This window comes from Pan troglodytes, chromosome 1 (assembly GCF_028858775.2).
Source record: "Pan troglodytes isolate AG18354 chromosome 1, NHGRI_mPanTro3-v2.0_pri, whole genome shotgun sequence".
NCBI classification, from domain to species: domain Eukaryota; kingdom Metazoa; phylum Chordata; class Mammalia; order Primates; family Hominidae; genus Pan; species Pan troglodytes.
The window spans coordinates 72,097,574-72,123,308 of NC_072398.2; the positions used below are offsets into that span (position 1 = coordinate 72,097,574).

General features: G+C 42.5%; 1 protein-coding gene across 1 annotated transcript in view; it reads left to right on the forward strand.

The window, feature by feature from the left end:
- Window positions 1–25,735, forward strand: part of ASTN1 (astrotactin 1) — a 303,816-nt gene that overhangs the window by 184,439 nt on the left and 93,642 nt on the right. Inside the window, exons 9-11 of the mRNA XM_514021.8 lie at window positions 15,250–15,324; window positions 21,995–22,132; window positions 22,649–22,799. Of these exons, the coding sequence (XP_514021.3) occupies window positions 15,250–15,324; window positions 21,995–22,132; window positions 22,649–22,799 (364 nt within the window). The remainder of the gene's footprint in view (window positions 1–15,249; window positions 15,325–21,994; window positions 22,133–22,648; window positions 22,800–25,735) is intronic.

Genomic DNA, 25,735 nt, shown 5'->3' on the forward strand with positions numbered 1-25,735 from the left:
TCATCTTACTCCCTGTCACCTCTCCTCTTGTTCACCCCCTCTCACTCCTTTCTTTGAAGTGGATGTGTTCTCATGTCACAGCTAAATTCTCCACCCTAAATTGTTGTTTCAACTCCTCAATTTCTCCAATCTTTGCCCCCCAGTCAGCCACTTCTTGCTTTTATGATCATACCTACACACCCTCTATCCCTTATTCAAATGTCAAGTGATCGATCCCTTGACCCTTTAACTCTCCACATGGTTTTTCTCAGTTATTTTCACTGCCTGTACTTCCTAAGAAAAATACATGTACTTACTGTCTTTAATTTTATCACCAGTTAATTTCTTAAAGATTGTTGATGCTGGTGTTATAATTATCACCTTGAAAGTTTAGACTCAATTTGGCAATCTCTCCCTCTCTTCCTCTTCCTCTTTTCATCTTCCTTACACACACAAACTCTCATACACACACATACAAACAGCACACTCATGGAAATTTTTCTAATATCACACTAATATCACACACTTCTGCTAACTTATAATCACCAGAATCATTCATTAAACAGTTTGGCTTTGTTTTTTTGTTTTGTTTTGTTTTGTTTTCCTGAGGGCTTTGCTGTCTTTTGAACTCTGCCGCATGCTGCTAATACAGTGACAGGAAGGCTCACAGGGTCCCTGCCCTCGAGGGACTAACGCTCTGGCAAGGGAGTCACTGAAACAAACAACTAAATAAATACATCACAAGTACTTACAGATTGTGAAAAATACAAGGGGGTAAAAAGACAGGGAGGAGTGGACTAACCTGACATGGGGGAACCGGGGCCTCTCTGAGGCAGTGTGTTTAAGTTGACACTGAAAGATGAGAAAGGACCAACCAGGTCAGAAGGGAGGGAAAGAGCTTTCCAGGCCTAGGGCACCCTGGATGGCCCTGGAATGGGAGAAAGCCAGGCCCCTTCTAGGGACTGTCAGCCACCATTGCTCTTATCATCATAGATGATAGCCACCATTGCTACATCATCATAACAGGGAGAGAGAGGCAATGGGCAAGGTTGGTGTGGTAGGCAAGGGCTAGAGCATGCAGGAGTCTTGATGACCAGGGTGAGGATTTAAAGCATGGAAGTGGCATGATCCCCCTATAGCCCAGGGCTTAACCCTCACTTTCTCAGAGAGGCTCCCCTTCACCATACATGCTCCAGGACTGTTTCCCTTCTTCAGAGCACTTTCCTCAACATGTGGTTATATATTCACGAAACTCCCTTTAACAGACCCCCATCAGTTTTGCTTCTGTTCACCTCTGTATCCCCAGAGTACAGAGCTTGGCCATGCCAGCTGCTGAATGCATATTTTCTGAACAAATGAGTGAATATTTCCTCATTTCTCTTAGGTATGATTTTTGGCAATTCAGCCTCTCTGAGCCTCAGTGAGTTTATCTATACAATAGGAATATTAAGTGATCAGTCATTGGACTTGTTTTTACTGTCTTCTGTTTCTGTGTCCTTTATGTTGACTCCCAGTCTTTATCTTTGTACTTGCCTCTCTTCTAAATGTCAGCTCTGCTTAGCTAGCTACCTGCCGCACACCTTGCCAGACGTTCACAGGTAACACTCAGCCTTTTCAGTTCAACCTTATCATTTCTTGCCCCACTAGACCCTCCCCTTACCCCCACACACATAAAATCATCCTCTGGAACTACTTGTTTCTATTCATGGCAAAATCATTCTCCTAGTCCTTCTAGCTCAAAACTCTGAGGCCATCTTACACTATTTCCTCTTCCTCGACCACTGCTTAAAATATCTTCCAAGAAATTCTGCCTAAGAATTGCCCTTCTCTTCCAAATCCACATCTTCCCACTGAATTCAGATCCTAAGTACTCATTTTACCTTGATTGCAAAAGGCTTCTCTACTGGTTCCTCTCCCTCTGGATTTCTCTTTCCCATTTATCCTGCTTTCACAGAAGCAAAATCTTGGTGCTATCTTCCTGTGTTCAAAACCCATCAGTGGCTCCCCATTCGCTACCCAAATATAGATTTGCTTTCAGGTACCATCATGTTATGGCTTTAATTTATTTTTTCCATCTCTGTGTATCCCACATTTCAGATGAACTGGTACCTTTGCTGTTTGTAATGTTCCATCACATCCACCCACCTCCATGCCTTTGGTCATACTATTATTTCTGCAGCAAACCTCCCTTCCTTCTGCACCTTCAATACCTAGACTCAGTGCATCCTTCGAAGCTTAAAGCTTATCTAAAATAGCTCTTCCTGACTGAGCCTTTTCCATGACCCTTGAACAGGATGTGATTTCTTCTTCCTCTGAACCCACTCACTCCCATTTCACTTGCAATCTCTTCCAACCTGCCTGGAAATGAGGATGTCACCCCAAGTCATTAGCCTTCAGCCAGTGCAGCCCAGTGACTCTCCTTAGTTCTCCTTCAGAAGCGGGTGCTGATAACTCACAGACGTCTTTGCCAGGGCTCTGGTGTCTGAGAGCTCTGGGCTTGAGCCCTGGCTCTGCTGCTTGTTAGCTATGAGACTTTGGCTTATGTTATTTAATTTCTCTAGGCCTCACTTTCCCCACCTGTTAAATAAGACTAATATAACAGCTGTGCCTCAGAGGGTCTTATGAGAATTAAGTGAAAAAAAGTACTTGGCTCACTGACTAGTATAAATGCATAAAAAGTAATAGCTTTTACTTGTTCAATCATCAAAATTGACAAAATAAATGCCATAGTTTCTTTACTTGCCATCCTTGTTTCATCAGCTCCTGATCCAGGACAAGGACCCGGCCTTTTATCTGTGTATCCCAGTGCTCTCCGTAGCACCTGTCTCATCAGAGGTGTGTGATAAACACTTGAGGAATGAATCAGTGCGTTAATGACATTCTTCATAGCAGAAAATGTGTATTAATCATTTCTGTGTCCCTTGACTGTATTTAGCCAAATGTTTTTTTATATGGCAACTGGATAATATTTTTTAAGTAAACAGATAAATGAAGAAATGAATGAGTGATTGAATTAATAGTGAAACTTGCTAAATATATGTTGAATTTAAACAGATTAGTAGATAGAAAAAGACTTTGGGAAAAGGATAAAAGCTCTATACTAGGCCGGGCGCGGTGGCTCACGCCTGTAATCCCAGCACTTTGGGAGGCCGAGGCGGGCGGATCACGAGGTCAGGAGATCGAGACCATCCTGGCTAACACGGTGAGACCCCGTCTCTACTAATAATACAAAAAATTAGCCGGGCGTGGTAGCGGGCGCCTGTAGTCCCAGCTACTCGGGAGGCTGAGGCAGGAGAATGGCGTGAACCCGGGAGGCGGAGCTTGCAGTGAGCCGAGATCGCGCCACTGCACTCCAGCCTGGGCGACAGAGCGAGACTCCGTCTCAAAAAAAAAAAAAAAAAAAAGCTCTATACTAAATATAGTTCCTTGATGGATATTTTATTCTTCCCTGGTTTCCTTATTTTGTCAATTTTTCCTGGCATAAAATCACAGAAATGTAGGAAGCTATGTTTTCTATTGTACATCCTGTCCCTTATTATTCACTGTATCTTGTGCTAGTACTGTTCATTCTCCTACCTTGTCACTGGAATTTAATGTGAGCGTCTGTGGTGGAGGAGGAGGCCCCAGGTTTGCACCGTACTTAGTACAGGGATGTAACATTCAGTCGTGAATATGTGTTAAACTGTTTTTCTTGTACAGGGATGGATTTGCACAGATCCATTGCCAAGCTCTTGTCCTGTTCATTTGTGAGCAAAGATGGGTGTCCGGGGACACATGGCAGACTGTGCCCATGGACGGGAGTAAGCGAGCTGAACAAGCTTTCAGGACCACTGAACTTGAGACCTTGGCTGTAGAACCAGAGAGAAGTGGAGGAAGGAAGACAGTAGTTACTATTATCACCATTTTACAGAAAAAGGAAACTGAAGCTTGGAAAGGTCAAATATCTTTAGCTGTATCAGTTGCACGAAGTTAGCAAGAGACTTGAATCCAGAACTTGGACTTGAATGGAGATCTATCTGACTTCAGAGCTAACCCACAAAACCCGAGCCATGGTGAGACTGTCTTGGGGTGATTTGTGTGGGAGACTGCAGGGTCAGTGTTGGTCAGCGAAGGACCCTGCTGTCAGCATGCTCTTTCTGCCTGACTGCTTTCAATGTCTGCAGCAGCTGCTAGCAGGGTGAGAGAGGAGGAAGAGAGCAGTCGTGAGTCTCACCAGCCATGTGACTCCCTACCCACAAAGAAAATTCTGCAGCTGTGACATGTGTTTGTCAGTGTGTGTCACATGTGCACGACCACATGTGTGTATGTGTGCATAGGTGGGGGCATCTGTACCTGTAGATGCATTTCTGAACATAGGAAAATCTCAATGCTGCATAGTACTGTTTTCATGGAACTGTTGATCCTCAGAAATAGAAATGATTGACAGTTTTTCAAAAATGAATATGCATCTCATATAATTGTAATGAGATTTGGGATATCTTAATTCATCAATAAAGGGGACGGGAAGGAACTCAATTTGCTTCACCTCTCATTATCCAGAAATTTAAAAAATGGGTTCCAGTGAATTCTTAGGCTGGATTGCAATTTCTGTTTCTATGGCAATTATATTATACAGAATGCCAAACTCATCTAGCTAAGGTGTGAATGTATACATGTTAGGTCAGCAATTCCCAACCTACTGTGTGCTTTAGAATCATCCACCTAATATTTTAAAAATACTGATCTTTGACCCAACCCTAGATTGGTGAAATGAGAGCCATCAAAATTTGAGGACCAGTTTACCCATATGTTGGGTGAATCTGATATACCAAAGTTTGAGAACAATTCTGCTTATGAGAGATGCCATGGTAAATGAGACTCAGCAGCTATTTTAATGAGAGAATATTTATAAAGGAAGACAGGTAAGTGACTCTAATACAACACTGTGTATGCTAATATTGCCCCATGAAAACACAGGCAAGGGGACAGGTAATTCTTTCTATGCACTACAGATAACTTCTGCTCCACCCACTACTTTATACCCGGAGGCCAGTGATGGACAAGCTAAGCTGATGCCCAACCAACAGCCCTGTATGTAGACTCAATGCTGCCTTTGTATATTTTCTCCAACAGCTTTATGCCCATGATGGGGAAAAGAGCAGAGCAAGGTGTGGGAGAAATCCCAGGATAGTGCTCCTTGACAATCCTCCCCTCTGCCCCTTACTAGCAGTGTGACCTTGGGCAACTAATGTGACCTTGCTGAACCCTTGTTCACCTTTGCCACCTGGGGATAATAACACAGCTGTAGAGTTCTGTAGGTAGCTGTGAAATGACACATGGATAGCACCAAGCAGAGTACCTGCCTGGCTTGTGGAAATGCACAATAAATGGCAGCTGCTATTACCAGCTTTTTCTGACCCACTCAAGATTTCTTCCCTTTGCCTTATACAATTCTTGATCCCAAAATATACAGGGAAACTACAGTTCTCTGGGCTAAGCTTCCCCCATGTGGGGACAGATGAAGTCTGCCTCTGCCTTCTATGATGACCCTTAAATCAAAGGAGCAGCTAGCCGTTCTCCCTCTAAGTCAGGTGCTGGGAGTCAAGGTATGAATGCCTCCTGAATAACTGGGGCCCATGACAGTGCCCCTCACTTTCTTATTCTCTGACTTGCTCTTTGTTGGCTAAAAGGCCGAGTGTGATGACAAAAAGTTCAAGTGTGAACACTACATTTATGTTTACATGTGTGTATATGTGTATTTGTCTTTATCGCCATGTTTTGGGGCAAGATTGTACCCTTGAGTTTCCAAATCTAGAAGAAAAGGTACAACATTTTGTTCACTATTACCAGTTTCAAAATCATTTGATATATCTATAAAATTTCTTTTCAGGCTGGGTGCGGTGGCTCACACCTGTAATCCCAGCACTTTGGGAGGCCAAGGCAGGTGGATCACAAGGTCAGGAGTTCGAGACCAACCTGGCCAATATGGTGAAACCCTGTCTCTACTAAAAAGTACAAAAATTAGCCGGGCCTGGTGGCGGGCACCTGTAATCCCAGCTACTTGGGAGGCTGAGGCAGGAGAATTCCTTGAACCCGGGAGGTGGAGGTTGTAGTGAGTCGAGATCGTGACACTGCAGTCCAGCCTGGGCAACAGAGCGAGACTCCATCTCAAAAAAAAAAAAATTCTTTTCAACATTTAGAATCAAAATTCCTATTAATGTGTGTATAATAACAGTTTATTTATTAAAAATTGACTGCATCCCAAGGTTATTGAAAGTTATTTGCACATATTAAAAAAGTATTCAACCCTATGCAGTTGATGAGGTAGATAATATTATTATCCCTAATTTATAGTTGAGAAAATCGAGCCACAGAAGGAAGGGATCATGTCAGTTTTTTATTGCTCTATCTTTAAATGATATAATTTATATAAAGCACCTGTGTGCACATATACATAAAATATAGAATGAAAGTTACCCAAAATAATGATTAAAAATTAATAACCAAAGATTATCAAGAATTTGAAATTTATTTATACACAGTGTTCAACAATATCATGTTTTTGTGGCGTATACTATACTTCAGGATTCCCATTTTACATGTGAAGAAGTTGAGGATCTGTGGTGCTCTTATTTGCCTGAGGACATAGGAGCAAAGGGGAGTTTGCACTGGTAACTTCCATGGAGGGCCCTTCTTATATCCCATTGCCTATGAAATGCCAGGAGTGGGCTGGGATGGCAGCACTCCAGTCAGGAGTGGAAACTGTTCATGCCTAATTACTGGAAGGAGGCCTGAGTAATAGGCATGGACAGGCAGGCAGGTGGATGTGGTGGTGAAAGCTTTGCATCTTGATTACCTCTGTTTTCTCAGTTATTGAGGAAGCACATCATGTGCTGAGGGAGAAGATGGGGGAGGAGGTGTCAGAGGTTTGAGAGAAAGAAGGTATGAAAAGGTGATCTGGAGAAAGGGAGAGTGAATGAACGAGGAAAATGTAGTTTGATCACTGGGCAGTATTCAAGAGCCCACTTGAGGTTAGCGGTCAGGGATTTTAAATGAAACTAATCAGTGTGGTGGCCAATTGCATTCATCTGTGCAAACGCAGAAATGGAGCCACAGGGTCATTGAGTTTAACCAGTGTTGGAGTGTTTCAGACAAGTATGATGAAGTGATGGAGGAGCGTGGGAGTTGAGGTTACATGAAAGGGAATGATTACAATAATGGATGACATAATTTAATGTGAAAAAAGAAGGAAGAACATACATGAGGTGGGTGAAGGTCAGGAAAACAGTGGTAGAATGAATAAATTCTAAGCATCCAGGAGGTAGAAAATTGTTGTGGCATTAGAAACAATAAGTTGGGAAAGTAGGAGATGATGCTTAGATATTGGGATTCTTGAAATTGAGACCAGGGAGGGGTTGCAGATATTGGTTACCTAGGACATGACCATGGGAAAAGGAGGGTAGAGATAGGATCATTAGAGGAGAAAGGTCAAAGAGCTGAGTGACTTGATCTTAGTGAATATTTAAGTCACCAAAAATTATGGAGAAGTGTTGGGAGAGGACAGTGATCCAGGATCTGAAATGAGGAGGGAAGATGGGGGCAGAGCAGTATAGGTATGACTGTAGCAAGGAGGGAAGTGGATAGGGCACTCTCATGGCATGAATTAATGAACTTGTCCAAGGTCACAGAGATAGTAAGTGATAGAGCCAGGTTTTAAACCTACTCAGTCTGGCTCCTGCACTTACACGAACTACTCTTCTAATTACTGACAAGTGTGTTATTTTTCTGTATAAAAAAATTATAAATGTTTGTTTTCTACTAATAGACATTAAATAGTACAGTCATATCAATATTTAATTTTTCTTTGCATGAGATTTATATGGTAAAAAATAATATGAGTTTGAGGCCAAGCATGGTGGCTCACAGCTGTAATCCCAGCACTTTGGAGAGCACAGGCAGGAGGATTGCTTGAGTCTAGGAATTAGAGGCTACAGTGAACTATAATTGCACCAGTGCATTTTGGCATGGGTGACAGAGTGAGATCCTGTCTCTAAAAAAATTAAAAATTAAAAAAAAGTAGTAGTTCATTTAGCAACTGTAGGCACTCTTCTATCACCATTTTATTTTATTCATTGAAACACTTCAACACTGGTTAAACTCAACAACCCTGTGGCTCCATATCTGTGTTTGCACAAATGACTGCAGCTGGCCACCACACTGATCGGTCTCATTTAATATCCCTGACCGCTAACCTCATGTGGGCTCTGAATACTGCTGGCTGATCAACATGTAATAACTCGAGGCACCATTTTATCTGCATTTTACAGATGAAAGTACAGTCATGTACCACATAATGACATTTTAGTCAACAATGGACCACATGTACAACAGTGTTCCCATGAAATTGTAAAACTATATTTTTACTGTACCTTTTCTATGTTTAGATGATAAATATTTACCATTGTATTATAATTACCTATAGTATTCAGTATAGTAACATATTGTACAAGTTCATAGCCTAGGAGCAATAGGTTATACTATATAGCCTAGGTGTCTAGTAGGCTATACTATCTAGGTTTGTGTAAATGCGCTATAATTACACAATGACAAAATCACTTAATGATGCATTTCTCAGAATGTATCCTCATCATTGAGCAACTCATGATTGTACTGAGGTTAGGGAAATCAAAGGACTTATCTGAGGTCATATAATTCAATGATTGCCTCATCCAGGGCTTAAATTCAGCTCTGTCTAACCCTCAACCTCATTTGCAGTACAGTGGAGCTCTTTCTTGAGCACCTGCTATGTAATGATACTACTGTGCGCACTGTGGGTATAGTAGTCATGATGTCAAGGTCCTTTATATCTGGTGAGCAGAAAATAGTCACTATATATAAAGGAAAGTGCAGGGTGCCATGAGAGAATATAACAAGGAAATATAACCTAGTCTAGGAGTGCCAGGGAAGGCCTATTTTAGGAAGTCATTTTTAAGTTAGACTTTAAGAATAGTATAAGTTTTCCAAGTAAATAGCAGTTGAGGGACAGGGGATATGTCGGGGGTGGTATTCCAGGTAGAGAAACAACATCTGCAAAGGCCTCAAGGCCCTATAGCATCCTTTGTAAACTTTAGGCATCATTATTCATCATTATTCTTACTAACTTCTGATAAAGCCACAGGTTTACCAGATAATCTAGGGATTGGTCATTCCAAGTACTTATTTTTCCCAGAACTAGTAATGATTGTGAAGATAGTGACATGTAATAATCTCCCCATCTTATCATTAGGATAAATTGAGGCATGTGATGGTTCAGCCAATTGCATAGCAGAAAAATTCATTTTTGCCATTTTTCTCTTCACCCTTCTCCTGTATATATTGCAAACTGCCTTTCTCCAGAAGCACTTTTATAATGAGCTTCTATTCTCTCTGTTTCACTACACCCTTCTTGCAATTTATTTACCTAGTTTAGAAAAGGAATATTTGTTTAAATCTTCTCACATTACATATAAATATAATATCCCATACTGGGACCCCAAAGTGCTGTGAGTAGCTGGTCAGAAACTTTGGAAACCATGCTTCTACCAGAAACTCAGCCGAATGTGGGCCAGAAGCAGGCTTGAAAGGATGTGCTTTCATTTAACTGTGGACAAATATTTCCATTTGTAAAATGTTCCTTTTATGACAGGTAGAATAATATGTAAGTCTGGAAAAAGCTCATAGTTTCTCAAAGCCCTTAATGAAATGCCCTCCTCATCACTGCTTCTGAATGAAATATCCCTTCTATGCTGGACTGTATCAAAGAGAATACACACACACACACACACGCCCCCCATATCCACATTCATATATACACAGATACATATATACATACATATATTCTCTCTCACTCTGCTTATCCCCCTACTTTCCTTCTTTCTTGCTTTCTTTTATCTATCTGTCTATCTATCTATCTATCTATCTATCTATCTATCTATCTATCTACCTACCTACCTACCTATCTCTATTTCTTCTCCCTTTCCCTGGATGGCAAGTCTTATACAAGGAAGCCTATCACCAGACATGCTGGCCAACAGCTTCTGAGCTCTGTTTCCAAGTGCCACAGTTAGGTGGAAAGCTGGGACTAGCACTTAATCAAAAAGTGAATTTAAAGGACCCTTGCTGCACTGAGGTAGCCCATATGAAGGGAGCATCCAGTCAGGCTGGTCACGCAGGGTCTTTACTCACTCACTAGGTTACAGAGTGAAAGAAATGCCCAAGCTATCAGCATGAAGGACAAGCATCAAGTCAAATCAAGGCCACAGCCAACCTCTGGCCCAACACATCACCTAGACTAAGGGAAAAATCCCTGCAAAAGTGGATATGTCCTAAAGGGGAGGAGAGAGAATTGGGAGAGAAACCAAAAGCTTGAAAATTGCCAGTGCTTAGAGAAGACTCTGAATAGACTGTGGGTATTGTGTGAGACAGGAGGAAGAAAGAAAAGGCAAATAAAAGATTACCACTAGTTCTCAGCATACGCATTTCCATGTGTGCCTGCTGGCTGCTGTGCATCCGTTACAATGGGCTCCTCTGTGGCACAGGCTATGTTCCTGCATGGGCATGGGTCTGCGGTGCTCCCTGTGATGTGCCTGAATGGAAGCCACCTGTAGCTGCCCACATGGGACGACAATCTTCAGGGTCTTTATTTGTTAGAATGAAGATCTAAACAAACAAACAAACAAACAAAAATGCTCTATTCTGACTAAAAAGATGTGAGTGGTTTGCCCTGCATTGAGAGAATATTGGAGACCACATATCAAAGTGGATACGAGAGACTGAAAGTTCCTTCCGATGGCAGGGTTCAACCTCCTGCCCCACATCTGACCTGACACCATCCATGGGCTCCTCGATGGCCTAGTGCCCTTTCCACAAAATGAATATTGGCACAGTCTGCTCAATAATGCTGCTCACTTCTAATTGAGGCAACACTCTTACCATTACAAGCAGACAGAAGCTGAGGCTTGCCACTCACTCTCCTTTCTAGCTCCAGCCCAGAAAACCAGATAGGAGTTGCTGTCTCTTTAGAAGCCTCTGCTTACCCGGCCGAGAGATTGGTCCAGGTTGCTCATCTGACTCAGAATATGTCAGGCAGTTCTCCCACAGATTATTTTTTTTCCTAATGAGGAGACAAAGTGTTTCCTCTGTGGCCCATACGGCTAGGGGCCATCTCCACCATGTGTCTTAGCTGTTTGGAATGAAGTCCATAGTCTGAGAAACAGAGCAAAGGGAGGCGAGAGACACATAGAAGGGCCTTTAGACCCTGCTTACAGGCATCTCAGAGGCAACTTCCATTTAAACCTGGGTACAAGACTTCATGATAGGCTTTTTTTGGCGGGGGAGGTTTCTTACTTTCACTTGCACTCAAAAAGCCCAAATACAGAGGCCTTTCCTCTTTCAGTGGGTCTCAAGTAAGTCCGTTTCAAAGCGTTATGAGTGCTTTTATGTCCAGCTCTTCATTACTTTGCCCCGCCTTTTCCTGTATGGCCATCTGTGGCTTTCTACTTGTGTGCACCAAGCTCCCCTGCCAGACCCTCCACTGTCATTCCATGCACTGCCAACACCAGCCTTCCCTGCACCCAGGATGGCAACTCTACCACCAGCCATTACCACTTAGCTTATTTCCTAAAAAGCCCTTCCTCTTCCCTTTTAACATTCTCAGTGGTTTGTCTGGGTCTATATGTGTTTTTTCACGAAGACCTTAGATTCCTTTGAGGGCAAGAATCTCTTTATCCCAATTCCTGTTGCCTAATATCACAGTTCACACACAATAGGCCTCCACAAATATTTGCTAAATAAATCAAGTAAGATTTCTCATCTCTCTGACAGATCATTCCGGACTAGAGGGAAGAAATTAAGTAAATTCCCCTTTATTCCTTTGCTGGTGCAATTTGCTACTCGCTGACTTCTCTTGCCATTTCACAATATGCTCTTCCCTGCTCTTTGTGTTTAATGTCAATGCTGTAGAGTGAGTTGCCCAGTGAAGTGACCACTGGGTGGGAAGTGGGAGGTGGGAGGTGGGAGGTGGGGTGTCGGGGCTTTGGCCTTTCCATACTCACGTTGCCTCCTCTCCAGCCTATGTGAAGACATCTATAATCTGAGTTAAAGCCTGGCGTTGGCATTACATTTGCACCTTAGGGCAAGACACATCTTCCTCTATTGAAATTTGGGAACCACTCCTTATAGTATTTATATTTAATGCATGTAATTGATAAATTTAACTTATTTAACAAATGATTCTATGTGTGGCACTCACTAAATGCCACGCACTGTTCTAGGCACTTTAATTACATTAGCTAGTTCCTCCTCATAACAACTTTGTCAAATAAATACAGTTGTTACCACCAGCCTCATTTTACAGATGAGGATATGGGGTTACAGAATGATGAAGGAACTTGCCCAAAGTCACACAGTGATTGGTGGCTAAGCTGGCATTTGAAATAGGCAGGCTAACTCCAGAATCCATGTCCTGAAACCACTGTGCCCTGCTGCCTTTAAATGTGATCAGGATGGGGTCTACACTACACTCCTGCCTCTAAATGTGATCAGGATGGGGTCTACACCACACTCCTGCCTCTAAATGTGATCAGGGTGGGGTCTACACTGCACGCCTGCCTCTAAATGTGATCAGGGTGGGGTCTACGCTGCACTCCTCTACATCCTTCCAATTTGAGTTGATATTCTTAATTTTCAGGCCCCTCAAGAGCAGGAGGTCTCCTTGACCTAAACTACTTAGCAACAGTGGATGTGTGCTTAATAAATATGTCCAAGCTCATTGCTTCCTTAACTTTGGCTTTGGCTTGAATACAGATTTATTTGTGTCATTCTGCATAGCTAATTGTTCACACAGTATTTAATGCCAGTCATTTGGCTCCTGAAAATATATTTTCAAACAACCTAGAAACTATGCCAACAATTAACTATAATTACACATTGTATCAGTTTTGAGTGCTAGAAATGGCTGGAAGGCAAAATGTATGTTATTTAAAATGTTAAACTGACAGTAAATAAAATATGATCCTACCCAAAATAGAGATAAATAAAATTGCACGTCCCTCTTTTTTTATTGCCCTTTCTAGGTGTCTGGGATTATAGGGAATATTTTTTTCTCGTGATTTCTAGACTTTTTCTTGAATTAACAGATATTTTTAGCTGTGCATAAACCACCTTTTTCTGTTCAGCAAAAAAGAATCAGATTCAAACCCTACTCTGTGGGTTCACCTACAATGATGAACAAACATAAAAAACACCTGGGGAGGGGCCTTTTATTTGATGCAAGAGTTATTCACAGTACATTGTTTGGATACTTTATGGAGCCAATTCTTGCCTCTAGGTATTTCCAAATTAAATCCCAGGAATAATGCATTTATGAATAGTAAGCTTAAATAATGAACACATTCATCCTAGCCACTTCCTTATATAGTTCCAATGGCTTTCCCTAGCAACAAATAAAGACTCTGGGTAATTAATTTGTTAGCTTGTTGGGTTAAGTTGGTGATTTCCAACACTATCAGTATTTTGTAACAAATATTTTTAACCCCTTTTATTATGTATAAATAAAATTTATACATAATAAAACCTGTATATACAAAATTTTAACAAATATATTGTCTCAATATTAATTAAGGGAGAAGTAAGAAAAATTTATAATGATATAACTGTTAATATTTAATAATTATATCTTCCTATGCTAATTACAATAAATATTTTAATGCTCCATTACAATAAAATAAATAATAAATTTTATAGACATTTGTACCTAGTACAGATTCACCATAATATAATATATAATATAATATGCAATACTGTATTATGATATGCGTGAGAGCAATACAGACTGATACACATGTGCTGTATTGGTGATTCAAAGTGATTATACAATGTGTAACCTCCCCTCAAATTATAAAGTAGTTATGGACCTAGAAAATTCACTGTGTGTTGAAACTGTACTTTGTGCTTATATGTCAATGGAATTAGCATCTATGCTCAAACCATTAGAAGCAGGTTTTCAAAACTTAAATAAATGTCTTGCATGACATTCAAAAGCTTGTAGGACATGGGGAAATTTTTGTTCTGCAGAACTGTCCTGAGCAATGCACTATTTTAGCCATCCTAGCCCCACCTTCTAAAGGGCAATAATGACCTTCAGTCATTGTGTCATTGAAGAACAACTGCCATACATTTATCAAAATGCCCTCTATGGGGTGATACCCTCTGCATTGAAAACCACTAGATTAACTCCTAGTATTAGAATTAGTCCCAAATAATAATTATAATTTATTCTCCTGACTTTTTGTAGTCCTTGAAAACAAAAGGACTGTCTACAGTAAAATTGTCAATAATTGGGTTCATTATGAGACTGTAAGTTGCACAAGTGTAAGGGCTAAATCCACCTAGTGTGTGCAATAGCTCAGTACTCACAAGATCTGGTCTTTGCTAAGTCTTGCTTTAATAATTAAATAATGGGCTTAGAGACCTGGGTTAGTGAAAAGATATACACTATTTAAAAGAAATAGTCTTGTTACTTTCTAATACATGTGACAATACCTAGATGTTCACTAGAAGGAATTACAGTTAAGAAATATTTGCAAACACGATTTCAATTGTTTCTGTTTGAGTGAGTGACATTAAAACGTTTGAAGATGTCTGAAACCTATCAAAGACCCAGAATCCTCTTGTCATTTTGAATAAGAAAAGAAAACATGTTGAATATCCTGTATGAGCTGTAGTGTTTGGCCTAAGAGGTCTGCTTAATCTTCACAATGGTCTGTTAGGTAGCTATCATTTATTGACCCTATAGGAAATTAGGACTGGCAAGCAAATTATCGGTCCATGGTCAGACAGTTGGTTCAATGTGAGAATGAGGTTTGAATCCAGAACTGTCTGATTCCCAAGAAATCACGCTGCTCTTCTTAAGGGAGCCCAAGCTAGGTTTCTGTGAATCTACATCTAAAGGACCATGAATTATGAATATGTGACATCTATCTTCATATAGTTTTACTCTATATGTAGTTCCAATTGTCATGGCTATTAAATTCCATTTTCCTAGTAGTTCAGTGATTTTTACATTTATCGTGTTCTTCGTCAGGTCCCAGGATTCAAGGTCATGTGTGAGCTCATATTAGTGAGCTTCTTGAGGGCAGAGGCTATGCCCTGGATGGCTGTGTGTCTGCCACCTAGCACTGTGCCTGATACGAAGTGGGTGTTCAGTGAGTATTTGTTGAGTTGAATTTAATTGAATGATGTTTCTTCTTTTAGGCCATGGCCTTACACAATATTTCAGCGAGGCTTTGACCTGGTTTTGGGAGAGCAGCCCTCTGATAAAATATTTAGGTAAGTGATTGTCTAGGGACTTGCTTATGTATGTCTGCAAACCCTGTGTTCCGCTTCCCCCGAACTTACTTTCCTAGTGGTAAAGTATAAAATGGGAAACACCTTGAGTTGTCACGGCCACCCGCTAACAAAAGTGTTTGCCCCCAGTCATGCCCAGGGACAATATGGAGGACTTGGAGGTCAGACAGATTCTGTTTGGGCCCTGGCTTCCTTCTTTGCCAGCTCTGGGAACCTCACTAATTTACTCAACCTCTTGAAGCCACCAGACTCTGCATTTGTTAAATGGGGCTATATTACATGCCTGGCTGGGTTATTGTGAGGGATATATGAGATAATGCAGGGAAAGTCCCTGGCACAGAAACTGGCACAGAGTAGGCAATTAATGTCAGTTTCTGCCTCTCCATTTTGCATCTAATTTGCACCTTCCTCATAGAGTCTTAAGTTGTTCAAAATGAATCTCTCCCGCCCCTGCCTTCCCCTTTTCTAAACTCTACCTCATTATTATTTTCTTTTACCTACTACTTTGCTGATCAAATTGGATGCTTCTACTCCCTCCCAAATTTCTACCTACATACCTGGGAATAGCACGTATTAGAAAGGCCCACAGCAGAGGAATAATTTGAGTGCCAGCCAGGAAGGATTCAATTATCATAAAGTTTAATTCATATTAGGCCTTAGCTGAAACAGTTTATTTCCAAAATAAGATCTTACCATCCATTCATTTTGTCAATCTGTCATTCACTTAACATACATTTGCTGAGTTCCTTCTAAGTGCTTGGCTTGACAGTATGGGCATGAATACATGTCCCTCCTTGAGTAAGTCCTCTAGTAGAGGAAGTGAGTAGTCCTGAGCGGCTGATGAATTCAGCTACTGCATGCCTTTTCTGGACAAATGGTGAGCAGCGTAGGACAAATGGAAGACTTGTATCCATACAGTTTGCTGAGTCTCACTTCTTCACTGCCACCTTTCCAAGCCCCTTCCTAGACCATCCCTGTCAGCCATTCCTGGCTTAGGTGTTAATTTTTGCTCCTGCATTTGCCTCCTAGAGCTCACTCTTTTGCAAAGCTTCTACTGCTCCTCCTGTAGCTCGGGGTGGACTCAGCTTAGCCATAGCAGTGTTCTATTAGGCATGCTCCTAGCTAGAGTGCAGATTCACAGAACCACTTCCTCAAAGGACTTTCCCTTGTCCTTTTCTCTCCTGAGTGTCTGTCCCAGGGAAGCTAATGGCATTGGCTACAGGCCGCTTTTGAGGATTTGTGCTGCAAGAGATGTCAGCTCCATTCCTTGGACTGTGACATGGGCATTAAACTTTCCAACAAGGATTTATCATTCGGCTGACTTTTTCTCTTTTTCCTATTGCTGGTCTTCCAGGACTTCAAAGCGTGATAAAGATAAGGCAGATGAGGAGCCTAGTGGAATCTGGCTGATTGACATGGATAAGTTCCCCATTCCCTAAAAGTCAGAAACTAACAGTTTGAAAAACAAGGGCCTTAATAAAATTGCTATTCAAGCAAAACCTGCACAAAAACTGTTTCTATCCCCACAAGCACCATTTATGTTGTTTTCAAAGTTGCTGGCTGCCAACCAGATGTTTTATCCAAGCACTATAGTGGGGGCCAATTGTGTGGTTTGACCCATGAGGTCAGATATCTCAGGAGCCCGTGGGTTAATCAATAAGTGATTAAGAATTTTTATCCCTAACATGGAAATAACTAGCCTCTCAAATGAAAGCAATGGGTCACAATCTGTTTATTTTAGGTACCAGGAACTTTAATAGAAACCACTCTGGCATCTGAGTAAACCACCTACCAACGACCACTCTAAAAAATTCTATGACCTGGTCAATGACTGTAATTGGCTACTTATTTGCTACTATGCTCACTCATGATTTAGTGTCCTGTTGAATTCCAAGCTCCTGAATATCTCTCTAGACTCTGAAATAGAGTTTAAATTCCGCCATTTAAATCTTTTTACTATTGAATGCCAACATACAATTTCCTCTAAATGAGCCACTCTTCTTCTAGAGAACCTTTTGTTCTTAGTTGAATCTGTTTTCTAAGTGATCCAATATCTGCAATAAATTGAATATCTCCCACTCTGCTCATTTGCTCATACCCTTTCCTCTAGCAAGAATGCACATTTTTCTCGTAATATAAATGCTACCAGTTTTTATGGTCCAAATCAAGTCTCCACCAAACTCAGCATCTATTGAACACCTACTATTTCAAGGTACTGTTTCAGATGCTACAGATATAACCAAACAAATATGACCAAGATAGTCTCTGACTTCAAGCATTTACAGTCTCATCCAAAAAGCAGTCTCCAACCCTGGCTGTCTATGAGAGTCCCCAGTGTGCTTTAAAAATGACCGATGATCATACCCAGAGCAAACTAATTAATTCATAAGTTCTGGAAGGTGTGGCGAGGGCATGAGTGTTTTTTAAAAGCACCATGGTGATTCTAACCTGAAGCCAGGTTGAAGAATGTTGCTCTAAAATGTCTCCAATCCACTGTACCAATCCGCAATGACTTTACCCCTGCAAATGCCTATAATATACTGATTTTAATATGTATTTGTCAATTATTTTGTTTAATATTTATTTTTCAACTGCCTATTTTTCCCCAATGAAATGATGTTCTTCTTGAGGGAAGGAGTGGTGTCTTATATCACTTTAAATATTTAACATCCAACATACAATTTTGAACACAGCAGGCCTTCAATAGATATATGTAGATAATCATTTCAGGCATTTCCTAAAAACTTGAACCCAGAGTAAGAAAAGACCTTGATGTTCAACCTAACTTTGATAATCTGCAATCCCAAATAACTTGGGAAGGGCCCAAGCTAGACTCAAAGGATCTAAGAGGACCCTGAACCTACTGACTGAATCTTCCCACCAAACCCATTCCAGTGTCCAAGAAGTCCTTTCCACTCTGGCTAGGATCACTCCTTTCCACTAGACTATGGGGGTAGGGATTGGTACAGACCAAATTGATCCCACAGAGACCTTCCCTCAAAGTGAGTGCCTGCATCCTTTGGAACAATTCCTTGTCCTGGAATAGCCTGCTCTGAGGAAGCGTGGAGATGCCAGGTCAAGAGCAATTGATCCGTTTCCTCACATTCCATTTAATGGCAAGCCATGGTGAGACCACAGCCTTGTTCTGTGAGAGCACTCTCTGGTGAGTGTTTGCCTCTGGACAGGAATTTCTAGCTCTAGTTGAACACAGGGCTGTGTGCAGGACTCAGTGCACAGCTGAGCCATCAACTGCACTGGTCAGCACCAGCTGTCTCCAGAGAAGGCCTGAGTTGGGAAAGCATTCTAGATGCTCACCCAGCTTCTCTTGGGTAGCTTTTTGAAGTTGTTCCTGCCAAATCTGCATGAATGAGGGACAGATGAGATTTTAGGACACAGCTTTTCTCTGACAGTTTGTTCTATATTTGGTTTTTGGAGTTACTCAGTAGATTTTGCAGATGAAAGAAAACTTTAGAATTCCATAGGCCTGAGCCAGCATGAACTAGAAAGCTGCTGGGATCCATACCTGAGAATCAGACCAATCCCAATTTTCCCATTTACAGAGGGTGACTTTGGAGAGGTTACTAGCCTTAAAAATTAGTTGATACATCAGTAAAATGGGGCCAGATGACCAGCTTCAGAGGACTGTTGTAAGGATAAATGAGGCCATGCTACAGAGCACCTGCCCCTTTGCAGTTCTCTGCAAAGGTTAGTCTCACCCAACACCTGACTTTGCTTCCCCTACAGGGTTTCACCTTGATCTTACCAGAGGCTGCTTTTCTTATTAACATGGTCCAGTGCAGTGTCTCAGGAGCTGCTCTGCACATAGGAGGTTTCTCACAATATCAAATTCATTTCCACCTTAACCTTTAAATCCGTTTAAACCCAGAGTTTAACCTATAGCCTGCTCTACATGAGGATAATCTTCACCTTTGCTTCCACCTTTAAATTTGAACATTGAGATTATGTTCCCCAGAAACTTGTGCAAACTAAAGAACCTAATGAAATATCGTTATTTATCGGTCAATAAATATTTATTGAGTGACGTCTTTGGGGCAGAAATTGTGTGAGGCAGTGGGGATACAAAAATGACAAGAACTGTCCTCTGCCATCCAAGAGAGCACATTCTTCTGAGTGGTGATGGATACATGAAGAGACAGGCACAACTCATCATTTCAGGAGCAACAAGGGGCTCTGAGTCAGGTGCACAGGCTCAGCCCCTTGTTCAGCCTGAGGGTAGAGGGTGAAGGCCCTGGGGAGCTTTCTGGAAGGGGTAGGATCTTACCTGAGTCTGCAAATGATTAGAAGTCAGGCAAAGAAGAGAGGGAAGAAAATCCAGAAAGAAGGACTATTCGGAGCAAAAGCAAAGAGGTGAGAAAATCGGGACAACTTTAGGAACTATGGTCAGGTCTCATTGTAAGGGCAGAGGGTGACCCAGGGTTTGGTGAAAAAAGAAGCTGAAGAAGCTATCAGCTATCAGGGATGACCTCTTTGGAGGCTGGGACTTTATTCTGTAGGTACAGGGTGCCATAAACAGTTTAAGTTGGTGGAAGATGTGATTTGCTTTTCTCTTAGAAATATTAATGTATTCAGAAGAGGAAGAGAAAACTGTGAGATGGATGGGCATGGAGCCTCCTCTTTCAAAAGAAAAATTAACCATCAGAAATGTATCAGAACTGCCAACGGCTTCCTAAAATCAGTTACATAAATTATAAACCACAGGTCACAGATTTGTTGCTCTGCATCAATGCAAATATTGTAATTTTGAAATCAAAATAGAAAACAAAATTTTATTTCTATGTTCAATAAGCTGCCTCCTTCTTGGTACCATTCAAACTACTTGTAGACATTCTCTCTAAAATGGTATAATAGCAGAGGTGCCCCCACTCCAGCCTGCCTGTTACAATGATGTTTCTAACTCAAGGATGTCCATTATGAAATGCAAAGTGAAATTATACAAATTCTTGGAGGTTGTTTTCTTCAACCTACATTATCCTTAAGTCCCGGATTCCAGGTACCTTGAGGCAATCAGCCCTGAATGGGCTCCTTAATCTTACCAGATGAAGTGTGTGACTGTGTGTTTGTGTTTGTGAGTGTGTGTGTGTATGTGTGTGTGAGTGAAGGGGCTGTCATGCTTCCAATTTTGCTAACTGCTTCACAGAAGAATGAAGTGATGATCTTCTATTGTCCCCTAAGTAACAAGCTTTCCTCCCCTGGTGCAGGCACCTCCCTGCACAGACCTACTGCTTGATACTCCTGGGAGTGGGGAGAATTGAGTGACTTTCAGAGTCAGAAGCATCTCTGACATTTCAATGCTGCTTAATGCAGAGGTTCACCAACTGGTCAGAGAAGTAGGTGCCCAAGAGTCAGGGTGGAAATGGGAGAAAATCCCCCATATCCTGGCCACTTCCCTCCTACCAGTGGCTCTGCCTGGCCCCTGGAAATCCCCTGCGTTAAGCTGGCACATGTCCCACACCCCTCCAGCTGCTCTAGGGCCCAGGACTCTCTTTCAGGGTGTAGGCAGAAATCATGTGGCTTGGCTGTTCTCTAACTCATGAGTCCTAGTCAATGGGTCTGCTCTGTGGCCAGCTTACTGGAGAGGGCTACATTTTTTTTTTTTAAATAAAAGATCTGAAGTCATCAATCTGGTTTCCTAGAATTTCAGGCAACCTGGGGAGGGGAGAGGGTTGTGTATGGGAAGAGAAAGGAGCAGGATTCTGAAATGGTGCTGTACGAGCAGCATGCTAATGGAGCCAGCGCTTGGTTCTGTTTAATTGTAAGCATCCTTCCATTGTTCCTCCCTGCACATTAAGTGGGGAGGGGATGCCAGACTGCCACAGCCTCCTCATATCCCATCCACACTGGCTTTCATCCCACAGACTATTTTTGACTATGAACACAGAGCATTTGAATGCCTTTGAAATGAAATGAATGAATAAATAAACAAATAATCTCTCATGGTTTTCTTAAGCTCTCCCTTGAAATGCCGATTGATTCTTTTATTCCTTTTAGCCCTTGTTGTAAGAATAAAAAAAATCTTCCCTGTATCCCAAGGGTTAGCACCTTTAGCCAATGGTGTGGGTAGGAGTGCAGAGAATAAATCTGGTCCTGTTTTGTTCATTTGTTCATCTGCTCTTCTCTCCTCCCTGGAGGCTCTTGGCTTCAGTCATTTCTGTTCCCATCACACAGAAGCTGTAAAGGGGTGCTTTCTTTCTTTCTTTTCTTTGTTAGGGTTCCTCCAGTCACAGAGAGATGCCATTGCCACCACTGTGGGTGTGCAGCCATGGGATGGGGACGGTGGGAGGTTGGCATCTCTATTCAATTAAAATGCTTCCAATTATATCTGACTCAAGACAGGGGAAGCCCAGCTTCAAATCCGAAGAAAGCTGGAACTTGCTTTTTATGACTTGATAAAAACTACTTCTAACAACTACTGAGTAGGCACCATAATCAGTTCTCCAGCTGCCTGGCCATGTGAGCAAGGGTTGGCCTCTCTGCCTCCTTAGAACTTAGTCATTGCACCCATAAAAAGGCAGTCTTTCTGAAAAGGACTACAAAGGGTGAGAAGAAAGCACTGGTAATGGAATGCTAGATCCCCCAGTGGTGAGTGGTTATGCCCCCAGTCATGACCACCTGGCAATGGGTGTCCCTGCAGATTCACCTACACTCTTGGGGAGGGCATGTGGTTGCCCCTCAGCAAGAGCTTTGTGATTCCACCAGCCGAACTGGCCATCAATCCATCAGCAAAGTGCAAGACGGACATGACCGTGATGGAGGATGCTGTGGAGGTCAGGTGAGTCTGGCTTCAGGACTGAGGCCTGCAATTGGCTTGGGAAGCAGAATGAGAAACTACCTGTAGGTTTTAGGTGCTGGGGAAGGAGTCACAACAAGCTAAAAGGAAAAATTGGCAGGCAGCCTGCAAATTCCCCCTATGTTGTGCCAGGATCTGCTTTTTATCTGGGTCAATATTGCACATCCCAAGGCTCATTCACTGGAAGAAGACATAAAATTAGAGTTTGTAAGCACTTCTCACATACGCTAAGGACTGACAAGCAATAAAATGTTAATTTCCTTGCCCGAGTTTAGACCTCTTTCTTTGACCAGGCGTTATAGCCTTGGCTCATTTCCTAGATACGGAGAATGCCCATCATTTGTTAGTTCAAGGCTTGGAGTATAGTTGATCTTCAATTTTTATAAGAGAGAGTGAGATACAATTCAGTTGACTAGATAGGAGCATGGAATGTAATGCCACTTGTTGCATCTGGAATCTCCTTGACTCCTCCCTGCTTCCCACTCTTTCTCCCCACAGAGAGGAGCTGATGACTTCATCCTCCTTCGACAGCCTGGAGGTTCTCTTAGATTCCTTTGGGCCGGTGCGCGACTGCAGCAAAGATAACGGGGGCTGCAGTAAGAATTTCCGCTGTATTTCAGATCGCAAGCTGGACTCCACTGGTTGCGTGGTAGGTCTGCCCTGCAAGCTAGTAGTTTCTGTTTGAGGATGGGGAGGAAAGGCACGGGGGAAGACACAATACAGATACATAGGGAAAAATGTGCTGTGATCCCCAGTTGTAAACACCATTTAGTGTAAATTAGGGATTTTCTCTTGATAAGGATGAGAAGGTAATCATGAATCAGTTAGTCGAGAAGTTGTTATGGAGTACCTACTATGTGCACTATAACTATTCAAGAAAAAATTAGTTGATAAGAACTAAATAATTGCTTAATTGTACGACATTGATTCTAAATGTAATAGAAAATTCTAGGAGAAACCTACCTAAAGCTAGAGTGATGAAAGAAGTAAGTTATGCCAGGAATGGTAGTGAAAAAATAAAAATTAAAAAAAAAACTTTGTCCCCTCTGTGACCACAGCAATGAGCACCTGCTTCTTCAAAGCTGGGCTCCTAAAGTACTTCGTTATCCGCCCTATGGACTCTGTTTATGGTGGCTGACTCACACCTGTAATCCCAGTGCTTTGGGAGGCCGAGATGAGAGAGTCACTTGCATCCAGGAGTTTGAGACCAGCCTGGGCAACATAGTGAGACCCTCTTCTCTACAAAAAAAAAAATGGAATAAATTTGCTGGGCATGGCAGTGTATGCTGATAGTCTTACCTACTCTGGAGGCTGAGGCAGAAGGATTCCTTGAGCCCAGGAGTTCAAGGCTGCAATGAGCTATGATCTTGCCACTGCACTTCAACCTGGGCAACAGAGTGAGACCCTGTCTCTTAAAAAAAATGTGATACTATTAACTAGTAAGACAATTTGGGCTACAGTAGACTGAGCTATCTCCCACATCATGGATGTGAAGACTGAACTGTGCCATGCAGGGAAATGGAGGCAGGAGCAGATGAAGCCTTTAGCTGCTGGCTCCTTTGTGTGGGCCATTCTTATACCCATAGCACTATTGTCTGTTTCCATCCCTCCCTTCTTCGAAGGCAGAATGATGTAGTCCTCAAGAGAGGAGAGGGAATGGGTCAGAGGAGGCAGGGAGGAAAGCCATTCAGATTGACAGCAGAGGAGAGGAAGAGATGATTCACTGGTAGCTCTACTGGATTGGCGGTTGGAGCAGGAGCTTCCAGCTCTGGGGAGGATATGGTGCCCCATCTCTCTTTCCAGTCTGACAGCTGTGCTTTGTGAGAGGACCCAGAGCAGGGACAAGCTGTGAGGATGCTGCGCTGATGCCATCTTTCCTCTCCCCTCTTCCCCATCACTGAGCACCTGTTCTGTTCAGGGAGCTGCTCTCAATCAAAGACGGATATGTGCCTGGTACAGGGTGGAGTGCTCCCAGCCCTAAGGCCTCCCCAGACTTTTACCTATGAGGCAGCAGTTGACAGGAGGCTGATTCATCTGAGAAGGAAGAGAAAATGAAGAAAAAGAAAGGGAGAGAGAGAGAGCACTGAGGGGCAGGTAGGAGGAGAACCTGTGGGTCCATGATAAGGAGGGGAAAGAAGAACAGGCAGGACTGTCAGGAAAATGCAAAGAACAGTGCTCTTTAGGTCAGGTCTCCCAAAGGCAGCCAAGGGGGAAGTTGATGTCCCACAGTGCCACCCTCCCTTTGGCTGGTCCATTCTCACATGTCTTAAGCAATGTGCTCCCAGCTGGGATCCTCAGGAGACAATTTCACTATCTAATGGAGCTCCCAGCTGAGACACTTTTTAAAAAAAGCTATTCAGCTTATATTTCTTCATCCAGATTTGAGCCTTTCATTTCTTATTACTGTCTGGCGTCATTCTAAGTGCTGAAACACTGTGTGTTCATATGTGCACCTCCTTCCCTACTCTCTGTAGCCACTGCAGTATGGGTTTGAGCATGCACATGCATTAGCAGACAAACAGAGGGTTAGGCTCTCCCTCCTTTGCCACTTCTGTGTCCCTTCCTGAGCCCCTCAGGGTCTGCCTGTCAGATGCCTGCTGTTGGTGATCCTAGCCCCTTTTACTTGGCACGTAGCTATGCTGATGGATTTTTGTACTTTTAACACTGATCTGTGAGACAGAGCTAGCAGGAATAGTTCTGATGAATATGCATTTGCAATAAGGCTGCTGCATTTTAGAATTGGAGCCACTGCAGAAAGTCACCCAGTTATACCAGTACTTGGTATTAGCATAACACTTTGAAGCCACTGGACCACGTGGCTTCTGGAGAAGGAGGGGCAGGCGGATTGGCAGACACACTCGATTTCCTTTTTCTCATTGGCTGGTGAAGCATAGGCTTCCTGAGGCAGGAGGATGGATGGGTGAGAGCTGATTCCCATCATGACACTTGTGACTCCACTGAGAAGGTCAGAAACTTGACCTTGAGCCTGACCCATCTCCAGTGAGCATCGGTGCTGTCCTAAAGCTCTGATATATCAGCAGAGTGGTCCCTTGTCATCTGGAAGTGGACCAGGGACAAATGTATCAGCTGAACCACCTGCAGTTTGCAGAGCATTGGCCCGCCTTCCTCCTCTCCACGTAAAGTTTACCTTTAGTCCTCTGGGTGCTGAACTGAAAGGCTTCCCAAGAAAGGCCTGTTTTTATGAAAGGAGAGAGATAAGAAACTCAGAACACGCTGACTCTTAAGGAACCCAAGGAAGGAGAAGAGATGTGGGCAGAGGCAGAGCATATACCCTTATATTTTCCTGGCTGAATTCAAACCTGACAGGTGGGATTCTTGTTTGGTCCGCATAGGCTGCTCAACCTTCATTCTTTCTAGGAAGCAGGACATGTTTCTCAGTTATGCATGGACTCCCACAGGGTTAATTGCTACACAGTTAATTGCCCTATTGTTCATATAGTCTCTGAGGACGGGAAACAAATATCCGTGAAAGGCACAGACCTGTACAAACCACAGTCACACCATTCCAAGCCAGACTGCCCTCCAGTAGCCACGGATTGCTGAAATTTCATGAGGGTTCCAAGC